Consider the following 14,568-nt stretch of genomic DNA (forward strand, 5'->3'; position numbering starts at 1 on the left):
CAGTATATATATATATATAAATGAATATATATATATATTATATATATTATAATAAGCATATATTTTTTATCCACAAAAATAATATAATAGTTAAATAACCAAAGAAAAACATAACGTATCTTAATACTGTACTGAAAAAGACATTCTTACTTGATTCGTCTGTTGTTATATGTAATTCTTTGCTTATTCCATCACCTTTAGAATTGAAAGCCTTTACACTGAAAACGTATTCAGTAAATGGCTTTAGGTCGTCAAATTCGCACTGAAGCTCAGTTGTCACAACGTTACTGAAAAGTTCGTGGCCATCTGCATTTTGCAAGCTGAATTTGTAGCCTATGACTAGACCTCTTCTATAACCACACTCTACTTGAGACCATGCAAAACTGGCTCCTGTGGCTGACACAGCGGTAACATTAACTTCTTTTGGGCCACGTTTAGGAACTACATAAACAAAACAGAATAAAACTTAGTATCTTCATTACAGGCCTGGAACTTTTCAAAAAATATATCATATCAGGTGCCCAAGGCACTGGCGAATTGGCATATCTTTCACTCGATCGTTGACCAATGCGCCTTTTTGGGGTTTTAAAAGAAAATTTTAATTGAGATAATATTTAAGAATGCAAAATCTATCACCATTCTTAAGAGTCTCCTTAAAACACATGTCTTTCAGGAGGTATACATTGATTGATTTGCATTTTAATTTTACCTTCCCTTTCTGTTGAAAATAATTGTCTGACTTTTCTTTGATTATATTTGCTTGAACTCATAATGTTTTCGGCTTTTTGTTTATGTACAGCGCGTAGAGGTACTGTGGACATTAGGCGCTATATAAATCCAGGATATTAATATTATTATTATATTATTATTATTATTATTATTATTATTATTATTATTATTATTATTTAATTATAACAGAACAAAAAGCAATATAAAAATGCACCCATTATGCGTCTTAAGTCATCAATAATGGCATTGGATATAGTTAGCTTTGCAATCTTAAGCTTGCTCCACATGCATATCGTGGCAGCAACTCTGTAATATGCAGTGTCAAGAATGTCCGAAAGATCTTCAAAGTATGCTCTCCGTCCCATTTAATATACCTTTGGACCACAAAAAATCGTCTCTTAATGAATGCCCATGCACTCATTCAACCTCGAGCAAGAACAACCATCTTTTTACATACGTCTACTCAAATTTGGAATACTCTGTGCCTGTTGATGTCTTAAGCGCAAGGCATTTAAGCTTTCACGAAAAAAAAACCAAATAAATTCCTTAATTAAGAATAAATTAATGATTTAGTTTCCCCCTTCCTTCTATTTCTCTGAGCATTCAAGGAACAGCAGATATGAACCTCTGAAATGTCTAATGTTGGCTTTTGTTCACATGTGTAATTAGTGTCGAAGCATATAACTCCCCCGGTCCCAAGTGAAAATAATATATATTAATGGACCAGTAACTACCTGGGTCCCAGTCTACCCCTGGTACAAGGTGTAACTGGGCCTCCAGGTGTCATCAATGGAACAGTCTATTGTGGTGACGGTTTGAAGCCATCTGAAGCGGAACCATTGTGATTTTTAAATTGAAAGTTGGTGTTTCTTTTTTAAGGGGATTGTTTGCTAAAATGGGGGTTTGGCCGAACTAGAGAAATCCATCTAATTAAATCAGCTTGCATCACAGTAATGTCAACTGTTATGAGTGTCTCAGTAACTGTGTTCTATTCAATCAATCCATATTGTTTTACCTTTTTGAGGCGTTATAAATTCCAGAGCAGTTGCCGGACCAAGCCCTGCATCTGTTTCAGCGCTGATAGTGACGCGATACCTTGAATGTGGTTTCAAAATTAACAAATTTACCTCAGCATCTTCTACTGTAAAATATTCATTTCTACCAACTTGTTGACACTGATCCTTTTCAATCAAAATTGCGTGAATGTGATATTTCAAAATGTCACAAGTCAAAGGTGGAGGTCTGTCCCATACCAAGGTAGTTTCAAGGACGGTGATATTTTCTACGCTCTCTGGGACTAATATATAAAAAAAAAAAAAAAAAAAAACTATAGTTTATTATTGATATAAATACTATAAACTATAGTTAATTATTGATATAAATGCTATAGTTAATTATAATATTAATATTATAATTAACTATAATATTAATATTGATATATGCATTTTATTTTGTTTATTCCTCATCACATAGTTTATTTATTATGAATTGATCTTTCATTCTCTTTATCTATCTGTAGTTGTTTAGTGTCATTTGCAAGCTTCCTTTGTTTTTTCTTCCATAGTTTATTTACTATGATTTTGTCTAGTTAACTTTCGGCCTACCATTTACTGTAATCAGCAAAATAATTACCATACATTTCTTACATAGTAAAGCACATGTATGTTATGCAATTTTTCGCATTAGGGACAAAATTTCAGTTTGAACTAAGTGGCCACCTTTAGAAATAAACAAGAGATAATACCTTCAACATTTGTTCTTGATTTAATACTGTCACTGCTTTGGGCTTTAGGGCCTCTGCCACTCACCATGAATGTGTATGAGGTACAAGGAACCAGGCCTCTGATCCTCACAGTTCTGGGCCTGACAACACCTTGTCTTACAATACGGGAACCTATTTTTAGATTATAGTTGTACCTTTCTACAGCACCTCTCCTATGACCACATGGAATTTCTTCCCATGTATAATTCAGTGATCGTGCATCCTCTGTTTTGTGGTTAATTATATTATTTGGTGGTGCAGTAGCATCTAAAATTAATCAAGTAATAGTTATGAAATAATTATGAAAATAGTAAGGTAAAAATATTAATTTATTGATAGGTTAATCATTCATGGTATAAAAATTTAACATTTTCTTTTCTCTTATGAAAAATTAACAATACAAATAATTATTGTGATTTTGTTCTTCGAACAAATGTTTAATCTAAACAGGCCTTTTATTTTAATCTGGATGTACTAACCTGCTGATGTTGTGAGCCCAAAACCAGTCCGACCAGGAGTGAAAATTGTTTTACCATTCATACCATCTACTCCAGCTGAAACGACTACGTCATAAGTACTAAATGGTATAAGTTTTGTTAAGATGTCTTGTGTTTTTGTATGGTTCACAATCTTGACTTCAAATTCATTACTTTGGTCCTGACACTGATCAAGATGGGTAAGTTTATATTCTATCTTGTACTCAACTATTGGGCAATGGACCACCTCAGGTGCTGACCAAGATATGGACAGTTTTTTCGATCTCGATGGCACACCTTTTACATTCACAGATACTTCACCAGGAGCTAGAATGAATATCACAACATTGTTATATCAATAGGAATAAACATAATGAAATTGGTGTTCAGAATGTATCAACAATTTTTAGGACTGAAATAAGAAAGCATATGTTATAACATAATCAAAACATACACTTGCAGTTTTATGAATACAAGCCATGTCCCTATAACTACCAAATGGTATCTTCCACAACCAATGCTAATTTATTGCTAGAAATATGTAGTGTGCTTAAATATTGTATTATTCATTGAAACTGAAATCAGTGACAACACGTCTGCTTTCCACTAAAGCATTTGAATCATCAATTGCCATATCTCATACTTGAAAAATATTGATAATTGACCTTTCCGGAGTGTCAATCAAACTTAACAACTGACTAATCAGAACAGCGCCAGGAATACGCGCGCGTCTCACAAACACACTTGTTGTCCCACAAACGCACGTGTTCGCCTGTTTTAACACTGTCGCCTTGTGGGACCTTAGCAACAACATCCAAGGGGCGGGGCTTAGCGGAAAGGTCCATTATTTCGAGAAATACAAGTTATTGCCACATTGGGATAACTATGACTCTAATTACCATTCGGGTGCTAAATTAGGTGAGGTATGAGGCTAAAATATTGGTTAAATGTTAAAATTTTGTGGATCTTCCTTTAAGGAAACATTTTTTTCTCAAGCTATTGATAATACGCAAAAAAAAAAAATATGAATCACAAATATATTGTCTGAAATACCAAGTGCAAACTTCTGCAAAAACCGATTCCGAAAAAAATTAATTAATTGTATTTTCATTTTCATTTAATTTCATATACAGTATATTATTTATTACTAATCAGACTAATAATAATAATAGATGGATTTATGTAGCGCAAATAAACGACTATGCGCTCGGGACTAGATGTTGCATTTTTCAATAACTTTCTCTTCCCTGAGGGTCAGTTCATGTCCTCTGTAGCCAATAAACCGGCGCACTTACATCTGTTCACGACAGGGGCCGAGTGAACCAGTACACCGGGGTAACCACCTACTCATCTCGAAAGATGTACTGGGTTCTTTAAAGTGCACATGAGCATTTGAGTACACTGAGCCTACGGTTTATAGTCCTTATCCGAGAAGACTTGTTCCACCACCAGAACTATAGGAGCGAGCAGGCTGCGAAGCTGTGCCGATATTGTTGGCTATGATCACGGTGCCCTTGCCTTAACCGCTCGGACTAACATTAAATTGCCATTAACCAGGGTGGCATAACGTTTATTATTATTATAATTTTTAATGTCATTTTTGTGATAAGTAATAATTATGTTATCTTTTTACCTGCAGGATTCATCGTAATGTTGGGACCACTTGCAAATAAACCACATCCTGCTGATGTGCATGCTGCCACTTGTGGTGTTACAGATTCACAAGGGAATCCACCTGTCACAGTTGCAGGTAACATACCAACTGTGGTGGTATTTCCAAGTACATCTCCGTCGCCATCAATGATTTGTACCTTGTAATGTATAATTACTCCTCCTCTTTGTTTACCGAAGCTAACATCAATTTCTCCTGGAATATCGTTTGTTGCATTTTGGCTTATTATTGCCTGTATATCCTCTGGGCCCGCAGGAGGCTCTGTTAGTAATGCGTATTATATAATTAGGAGAAAATGTAAGTTATACAAATTGGATGATGGATTAATGACCCCTGGGGGAGATTTTTGCACTTGTCTTTGCCTGATTTTCCTCACTAATTAAGTTGATAATAAATATTTACATAAGAAATATTATTTCAACAAAAATAAATTAAATAAAATATAGGAAAATTCAAAAAGAGCTGCAAATGGCGCCGAGAGCAGCTCACTAAGATGGATATGTGCGCCTTACAAGATGTCATTATTATTAACGTGGAAGTAAGAAAGAACGTCATTCATTATTAACATAAAATTATAGAACTCCCCTCACAATAGCAAAAAGGTCCTTTATTCCATAGAAAGTACCGGTATATCTTAAATATAAAGAAAAGAAGGTTTTTTCAATCATGACTATAACATTAGGGTAAGGGTTAAAGAGTAAAATATACCTGATTGAACCAAACCTGTAATGGGAGAGTTACTAACAAGTACAGTAATTAGAATATATATTTTTTTAAATAATTATATACATTCGTAACACATTGAAATGCAACAGAGTGTAATCTCAATCAAATTCATGGATTGTAAATGTATAAATATGAGGAAGTTTGTGTCGTTTCTTACACTATTGTAATTTGTGTTATTGTGTGTGGGAATATGGAGAAGAATAGTAATAGTTACGATAATATTATTATATTATCAATTATACTATTATTAATTATTAATTACCATTGTCATTGTCATCATTACCATTATTATTATTATTTGATTATTATTATCATTATTATTATTAATAATAATAAATGGATTTATATAGCGCAGATAAACGAGGTCTTTATGCGCTCGGGACTAGATGTTGTACTTTTCAATAACTTTCTCCTCCCTTGATGGTCACTTCATCACCGCAGCCAGTAAACTGGCGCACTTTCATCTGTCCACGACAGGGGCCGAGTAAACCAGTACACCGGGGTAACCCCCTACTCATCTCTAAAGATGTACTGGGTTATTTAAAGTGCACATGAGCATTTGTGTACACTGGGCCTACGGTTTATAGTCTTTATCTGAGAAGACCACCAGAACTATAGGAGCAAGCCGGCCGCGAACCTGTGCCGATATTGTTGGCTATGATCACGGTGCCCCTGCCTTAACCGCTCAGCCATTTCGCTCGCCCAAATATTATTGTTATTATTATTATTATTATTATTATTGTTATTATTATTATTATTATTATTATTATTATTATTATTATTATTATTATTATTATTTATTATTATTTATTATTATTATTATTATTATTACTATTACTATTACTATTACTATTACTATTATTATTATTATTATTATTATTATTATTATTATTATTATTATTATTATTATTATTATTATACAATATTATTTTGTTTTCTTTTCAATTGATGTCTGCTTCATACCAACTGTTGTTTGCCACCAGTTAGTCGAAGAAATAGCTGCATCTGAAAGTAATTATAAAACAATATTAGACTTATTTATTGCTGTATTATTTTCTATTACTGTAGGCCTATATTTAAAGTATATTCTGAAAAAACACGCACATGAATGTTTTTCCAACAGGATCAGATGTTATATAAGCAAGAATATTTATTACATTTTTTTCCTCATAATTATTAAGTTTGATTTATAATTATTATATAATTATCTGTAAATATTAATTTTCATTATATCTTCAGTGCTCAAATATAGGAAGATGATGTTATAAATCGTGTCAAACATACTTAATCAACAACGGTCCTTATTATTTGTATTTGTAAGTGTCAGAACTATTAGACCACAGAGGCTTTAAGGTTAAACAGATATATGATATGTTTGAGACAAACTTTAAATCATCTTGCGGTAATATTTTACATATATAATTATAAATACATTTTCAAACGTTAAAAAAGAGGAATCTAGGAGTGTTAAAAAATAGGTGATGATCACGGTGCCCCTGCCTTAACCGCTCAGCCATTTGGCTCGCCCAAATAATAATAATAATATTATTATTATTATTATTATTATTATTATTATTATTATTATTATTATTATTATTATTATTATTATTATTATTATTATTATTATTATTATTATTATTATTATTATTATTCAATATTATTTTGTTTTCTTTTCAATTGATGTCTGCTTCATACCAACTGTTGTTTGCCACCAGTTATAAATCGTGTCAAACATACTTAATCAACAACGGTCCTTATTATTTGTATGAAAAAAAGTCTCTGTTGGGAATCATATATATATACAGTATGTATATAATATAAGTCAAGATAGCCGTTAACACTATTGAATTATATATAAATCACCAAAGAAATGTAGAGTGATCGAATAAAGGAATAATGGTACATCGTGTAGCATAGCTCTCAACGAATGTAATCCTGTAAATAAATAAATAAATGAATAAATACATTGTTTAATAAAATGCGACCTCTTGATGCCAAAGCAAGTGTCAGAACTATTAGACCACAGAGGCTTTAAGGTTAAACAGATATATGATATGTTTGAGACACACTTTAAATCATCTTGCGGTAATATTTTACATATATAAATATAAATACATTTTCAAAGGTTAAAAAAGAGGAATCTATGAGTGTTAAAAAAAAGGTGATTTAAACCCGCGACTTTCTGCTGTGTATGCAGACGCCTTAACCAACTAGGCATATATAAAGACCTAATTGATATGTGTGATATACCATAGAAAATAAACATTAAAAAAATTTGAGGAAATAGTACCTTTAGAGGGCCGGAAATGACACTTTTATATTGTAAAATTCATCTTCATCACATCACCATTATATAGTTTAAATGAGCGCCAGCAAATTTATCATGATCGTTTATCAGGGAGTTTCGGCAACCACAAAGATCTAATTAATATAAGTGGTGTACCATAAAAAATAAAACTAAAGAAACAGTTTCTTTGATGTATTTAATTTTCTTGACCCACCTCAAAGTGAGGTCAAATCCACCTCTGCCTCATCATCGTTGGGGCTGAGGTGCGAAAATCTAGACGGCCGAAAATGACACTTTTGAATAGTAAAATTCATCATCATTACATCACCATTATGTCAAAATGAAGGGCCAACAAATTCCCATAATCTTTTGTCAGCTATGTTTGATGTAAGGTACTACAAAAAAAACATTGTCTTTGTTGATGTATTTACTTTAACTTCAAAACCGTGAGTTCACACCCATCTCAGCCCCATCATAGTTGGGGCTGAGGTGGTACAATTGGGAAAATAGTACGGTACCTCTATGCCGGATATGACACTCTAATATAGTAAACGTCATCACCATCGATCTAATCGCTGTGATGTACCATAAAAAATAAAACTTTTAAGTAAATACATTAAAGACAATTAATATTGTCTTTGATGTATTTACTTTACTTTACCTACTTAAATGGGCCGAAAACCAATCTTACCTTTGCACGCTTTTTCTCATACTTCTCAAATTATAACAAAGGCGCGCGCACTCGAGTTGTGTATTATAGGTAATTCAGATATTTGTGGGCAAGGATGCCGGTTGTTGCTATAAAATAAGATGGACGGTACTCTGGCTGTACAGCGCTCTTACGTTAAAACTGGGTCATTTATGCAGTTTATTTCAGCAGTTCAGGCATCTCATTGACTTATGAAATTGCATTGCGGACGAAAAGTGAGGGGACTATCCCTTTAAATGTTTTTTTTTGGGTGGGGGGGGGGGATGGGACGCGTCGCCTGCGCTCATGGGTGCAAGAGAGTTTACAAAATTGTCGCACCTCAGCCCCAGGTTGAGGTGCATGGACCTCAGGGTGCCCGGAAGTTGCACTATCATATCTTAAAAATTCATGACAACAATAGGCCTATAATACAACAATAATTTTTCTTAACACAATTTAGGGGGAGGGATGCGATCGCACCGCCTGCACTACCTGCATCCGCCCCAGAATGCTGTAAATTTTGTGAATTTGTACTATGAAACAATAAATAAGGCCACTGTAACATCTGTCTATATCATGGAGTGTATTTAACTTCTAATAAATCATCAAACCTACTGTATAAACCAAGCTTGCTTTCAATTTATTTATTTTTTTAAATTCATGATGTACAGTGTATGTACTGCACTATCTCGACAAGAAGCCTATGCTATCTTGAAAAGAAGCCCACGGGCTTTTTTTCGAGGCTAATTTTTAAATCTAAAGGGTGGGGGGAGGGAGGCTTCAATTCAAGATGGGCTTTATCTCGAGATTAAGCCCATTGGGCTTCAATTCGAGGTTTACGGTATAAGGGCATTACTAATCAGTGGCGTAACACTAGGGCCGTGGGCCCTGTGGTTTTCTGAGACTGGGGGCCCTTTTCCGGTCCTCGTTACCAATTTCACTGTGGGGTTTGCACATGTTTTTACATCATGTTTGCCATTTTATATATTATATATATTTTCAACGACGAAAAAATGATATGATATCAGTGGCGGATTTAGTAGGAATTTAGAATAGAGGAGCCCAGGGAGGAACATTCAGAGATGGCTGGTCTGTGCCACCTCAGCCCCATCACCGTTAGGGCTGAGGTAAAAAAAACTATGATTATAGCACCTGTAGATGGCGGCCGGAAATGGCACTAACAGACTTAAAATTTGAATATCATTCTCTTTTTATCTCTATTGTTTTCACATATTTGACAAACCTAGGGGCCCCTTAATCCGTCACTGGGTGTAATGTGATGCGTGTCCTACAGTTTATTTTGTTATGAATCAACAAAACTCATTTGGGTCAGGGTGCTAGATCGAGGACCTTAAGGGTAAGAGTCCTGCGCCCCTAGGAGTCGGGGGCCCTGAGGACCGCAGCATGAGGACGACGCAGAGGCGTTACGCCACTTGGCATTACAGTGTACAGTAATTCCAATAGTAAAATTCTGCAAGGTGGCGTCCCAAAAGGTGCCAAACTAGAGTTCATATATAGAAAACTGTATATGCCTACATAGGAACTCTAACAAACTTGGTCCTCCTTTATTTATCCCCCATGTTAACGACGCCCTATATACTCCTAATACTACTGATATTTTGTTACCTTTAGTACTTAAATATGTAGATGACTTGACTAATAGTTGTCAACGGGCAAGTTAAACGTCCCCTACCAATTATGCAAAACAAACTCTTAAAACTAGAATCCTGGTCTAACCAGAACAGTGAGACTCAATGTTGACAAATGCAAACAATATTCGTCAGTTCTACGAGGGAACCACCAAAACCCCAATTAAACTTATTATCACAATTACTAATGGAAGTTGAAGTTATGAAAGTTCTTGGTGCCCTAATTGACAATAAGCTTAAGTGGGAATCAAATGTAACTAACATTGTTCAGAGAGTAAACAGAAAATTATTTATGTTAAAACTGCTTAAGAAATTTAACCTATCAAAGACCAGATTTTGATCACAATATTCAAGTGATATCTACGTTCACTGTTATAATATGCTACCCCAGTTTGGAATTCTAGCCTCACAAACCGACAAGTTAATATGTTAGAATCTCTTCAGTAAAGAGCTTTTCGTACCATTTTGGGTAGGCCTAGCAGTTAAAAGTCCTATATGAAGCATAAGTACCTTATGTAATCTAGTCATGCTCAGCGAACATAGATTACTCATTTTTAAGAAATTTGCAAAACTCCAAAAACACCCAGTGTTCATCCGAGTTTCGATGTGATAGGATAAATTGCAATCTCAGTAGCAAAATATCTCAGTTAATATGTAACAATTTCAGATAGACAGATAGACCAACACCATTTCTTATTGATTTATTGAAAAATCTATTTTTTTTCCAAAACTAAATCTCCCTCAATCTCAATCAGAGAGCAGTGCACCTTTAATTATATTTCCTCTTAAATTTATCATAAATAATAATAATAAATAATTATCTAGGTGTTTTCTATTTGAATTTATCATAAATTATAGCAATAATAATCAATAATAAACAATTATCCTGTCTTAATGTTTTCTTCTTTTTTTTGTATTGCTGTCCGAATTTTTTCTTCTGAACTGGATTTTTCTGTGCAATTTGATGGTTATTTTAATGCTTTTTTTAGTTGGTGAACTTAATTGAATTAATTGTGAATGATAGGAATGATAACGATAATATAATAATAATGATCACGCTTTGGATGTTTTCTTTTTTTAATTTTATTGCAAGTCGTATTTTTTTTCTATTATTACTTCTTCGTGTGCAATATCAAATAAATAATTGAATTAATACATGATTAGAATAAGAATTTTTATAATGATCATGATTTTGGCATTTTTTTTCTCTTTATGAATGTTTTTTATTGTCTAGTGCATTTTTTGCCTTTTAGGTATGAATAATAGCAATAATAACAATAATAAAATAATAATGATCACGTTTTGATGTTTCCTTTTATAATTTTATTGCAAGCCGTATTTTTTTTCTGCTATTTTGTATGATTTAATACTATGAGTGTGGCTCCAGCACAGACATTTACCGGTACCGTGCTTATTATTACATATTTTAATGCACATACGCCATTTAAGTTGAACTTCATATTTGTTTATAGTTTCCTTAAACTCGCTTTTCATTTATTTATATATATTGCATCGTATTTCTTAACCCATAAAATAATAAATTGCCACTGGAAATCCCATGGAAGTGCCACTTGTTACTGAGTAACAAAATAGATCAAAACGTTGAATCTCAAAATGTCTCTGTCTCTTTCGGAGTTGCTGTCTTTTTGTTTTATTAACGACTAATTAGTGGATCCTCTGGTTTTTTGTACTGAGTAATGGCTATGCAAAATGTATGTCGGCCATCTTAGGACGCTATTTTAAAGTTATGAAATACCGATCAGGTCATTTTAAAGATTTCATGAGCCATAAAACATTTTGTTTAGAGAAAAAAGCAAGGACTCGACGAGGAAAGTACATAATCTACTGCTATTTTAATGGGCCCATTCCGGGCCTAGTTGTAATAACAACTGACCTTTGACCGTATGACACCATTAATGATTTTTTTCGTAACCCTCGATATAAAAAAAAATTAGTGGCACTGAACAATAATATATTATCCTCAGAAATGCATGTTCTTTGGAATTAAGGTAAGCTATGGCTATATATTCACCCCCCCCCCTCATCCACAACCTTGTTACTATAAATAGAATTACCCTTTTTAATTTAAAAGGTCTTAAACAAATTTCAATGACCGGAACTTCTTTTTTTTTTTTGGTAGTATTACAGATCGATATCAACAGTTTCTAACAAAATCGCTTTGTAAATATTTGTTGCCACTTTGGTACTCCATCTGCCTTACAATGACATGTACGACATCATTCACAATGGAGCCGTATTATAATTTATAGGTAGCAGCTGCTAAATTATAGGAATATAATATTCCAAATAAATTTGCTGCTTAGCACTGGGAACACAGATAATGTATAGATCAAATATGTAATACAATGCTCAAATTATTTAGGAACATGATGCTATAAATCGTATCAAAAATAGTTCATCAACGAACGATAATGACAGTTGGGGATTGGTGAGGATGGAAATCAATAAAAAAAAGTTTTAAATTATTAAACAGCTTACCAAGTTGACAATCATTCCCTGTCAACCAATGTCTGCATTCCCTTTTTCCACAACTTCCAGTGGTTCTATCACATGGCCCATAATCCTCACAAAGACAGCCGTACACACACAGTTCCCTATAACTTCTAGAGCATGTGTCATGAACTACACGTAAAGGAAACATTGAAGTAAAGCGTCACAAATTTTAGAAAACAAATAGCAAACAAATGAAAAAAGGTACCTCAAAGGGTATAAGGGTGGTCACTTTGGCATAACAGATGAGCTCTCACTGGTTTACGCCAGGAGCTCCTAAACATGGAGAAGCCCCAGCATATTCGTCCGCATTATTTTTGCCCCAAAGGACGAGTGGGTCTTTTAAGCCAAAATTTCCTGTCCTGCATTCCTACTCTAACTGGACCCAGCCCTTTAAGGTAGTCACAGAAACACTCATTGTCCATGTGATCTTTTCCATGTTAGTACAGTATATAAATTAAAATTCAGGTAAGTCTCACATAATTGGGGGATTCTCTGGTGTAAGTTCTATTTAGTGCCTCTCAAAATGATGGGGATGCAGACCGCAATGTGTATTATTAGAAACATATTTTTTACGTCAAAGCCCTAATCGAGAAATATACCTAACATGATTTAATATTTTGTATAATAATAATTTCACACAGATAAATACTACCTAACATTGAAAAGGCCTAAATTACCATTAGCACTAACATAATTTGCAATAGTTCTGCTCTGGCATGATAAAAGCCTCAAATTTGTGGAAAGGAATGCCTCTTTCTACACAATCAACACTGGCCAACAAAAAGACAACAATAAGATTGTAGGCCTACGTTTATGTATGTTATACCATGTTTATCATTGGCACTCTTCTGGCTCCTGGTTACAGGTATAGATTAAGATATTGTATTGCCATAAATTCAATTTACATGAATTACGATTGCAAAATGAAAATTTAAAAAAATTCTTTACAACAACCTTGACAGTTTTCCCCGGAATATCCATCTTCACATGGTCCGAATGGACATCCAATACTTGGATCGCATACTACACCATCTGCACAATGGCATTCCTTGCTGCATGTTGATCCATATTTCCCTATCGTTTCACATCCTATAAACCAATAATATTTTTATTACGGTATAGTGATTGTACGTTCCAGTAATTTTCAGTTTGCTATTAATTATGTGACATGCTTGCTATTATTTCGCACTTTGAACAAAAATGGTAGAGAATAATTATTCAGTTTTTGAACATGATCCTACGGTATTTCTGTTCTATTCAATTCAAATTTTATTTATACATATTGTTAAAAACATACAAATACAAAAAGAGAAATGAATGACTGAATGGAGGATATTCAACAAATTGTATGTACTGTATTTTGTTCCTCGTCCACACCTTAAATATTTTAAAAATAGTTTTAATTACAGAGGCATACCTTCTTTAGGTCAGCAATGCTGTTAGAGTCACCCTATCAGAGGATTTTAGAATAAAATATGCTAGCGCAGTCATGAATCCAGGCGCCCTTTTGCCTACCGAACAATACGCAGTTCGTGTATGGGCCATTCCATTAGGTAGTTTTCGCCGCACGACGTTAACCTTAACGTTAACGGATGACGTCATAATTTATTCATCTTGCGTTGCGGAGTACGTTAATTTCAAGATTTTACGTGCTCGACGTACGTTGGTTACGGGTTTACGCATGCGTACTTCGATTTGTTTAAAAAAGGGGCGAAGCTAAGCGCTGAAAGTCGGATACTAACGTTAAAGTTAAGGTTAACGTCGTGCGGCGAAAACTACCGTACCTATTATTTTATTTCATGCTCAAGGTAAAACAATATCGAATATGATGGATAATAGACCCAGCCTGAGAAGCTATTGAGTGCAAACTCAATATGCCTTATGTAAAAAATCCCCTGTTCCAGACAGAATCCCTACTTGAATCCTGAAAGAATGTACCGGTGTAATTTCAAGCCCCCTGTGTGCGATTATTCATTCTAGTATTAGAGAGCGGTATAGGCCTATGTTTGAAAATCAACGTATGTAGTCCCGATCCTATGGAAGCTTAAAAGTGCCACCCAGATGT

The 14,568-nt window shown here is 34.0% G+C and overlaps 2 protein-coding genes across 3 annotated transcripts in view; both read right to left on the bottom strand.

The window, feature by feature from the left end:
* The window catches only part of LOC117107769 (protein sidekick-2-like), an 8,624-nt gene extending 3,150 nt beyond the window's left edge, over positions 1-5,474 (bottom strand). For both annotated transcript variants that reach the window (XR_004445282.1, XM_033249540.1), the window contains exons 1-5: positions 4,601-5,474; positions 2,971-3,294; positions 2,474-2,758; positions 1,745-2,026; positions 151-441 (exon numbers count right to left, since the gene is read on the bottom strand). Coding sequence is in view for 1 of the 2 variants with exons in the window: in XM_033249540.1 (XP_033105431.1) it covers positions 151-441; positions 1,745-2,026; positions 2,474-2,758; positions 2,971-3,294; positions 4,601-4,724 (1,306 nt within the window). In the remaining variant the exon portion in view is untranslated. The remainder of the gene's footprint in view (positions 1-150; positions 442-1,744; positions 2,027-2,473; positions 2,759-2,970; positions 3,295-4,600) is intronic.
* Positions 5,475-6,290: 816 nt separating this feature from the next.
* The window catches only part of LOC117107737 (multiple epidermal growth factor-like domains protein 10), a 10,346-nt gene continuing 2,068 nt past the window's right edge, over positions 6,291-14,568 (bottom strand). Inside the window, exons 2-4 of the mRNA XM_033249489.1 lie at positions 13,458-13,592; positions 12,489-12,632; positions 6,291-6,370 (exon numbers count right to left, since the gene is read on the bottom strand). Coding sequence (XP_033105380.1) covers positions 6,291-6,370; positions 12,489-12,632; positions 13,458-13,592 — 359 coding nt within the window. The remainder of the gene's footprint in view (positions 6,371-12,488; positions 12,633-13,457; positions 13,593-14,568) is intronic.

Source organism: Anneissia japonica, unplaced genomic scaffold (genome assembly GCF_011630105.1).
Source record: "Anneissia japonica isolate Jap-2015-1 unplaced genomic scaffold, ASM1163010v1 scaffold287871_len1641731_cov197, whole genome shotgun sequence".
Taxonomy (NCBI): domain Eukaryota; kingdom Metazoa; phylum Echinodermata; class Crinoidea; order Comatulida; family Comatulidae; genus Anneissia; species Anneissia japonica.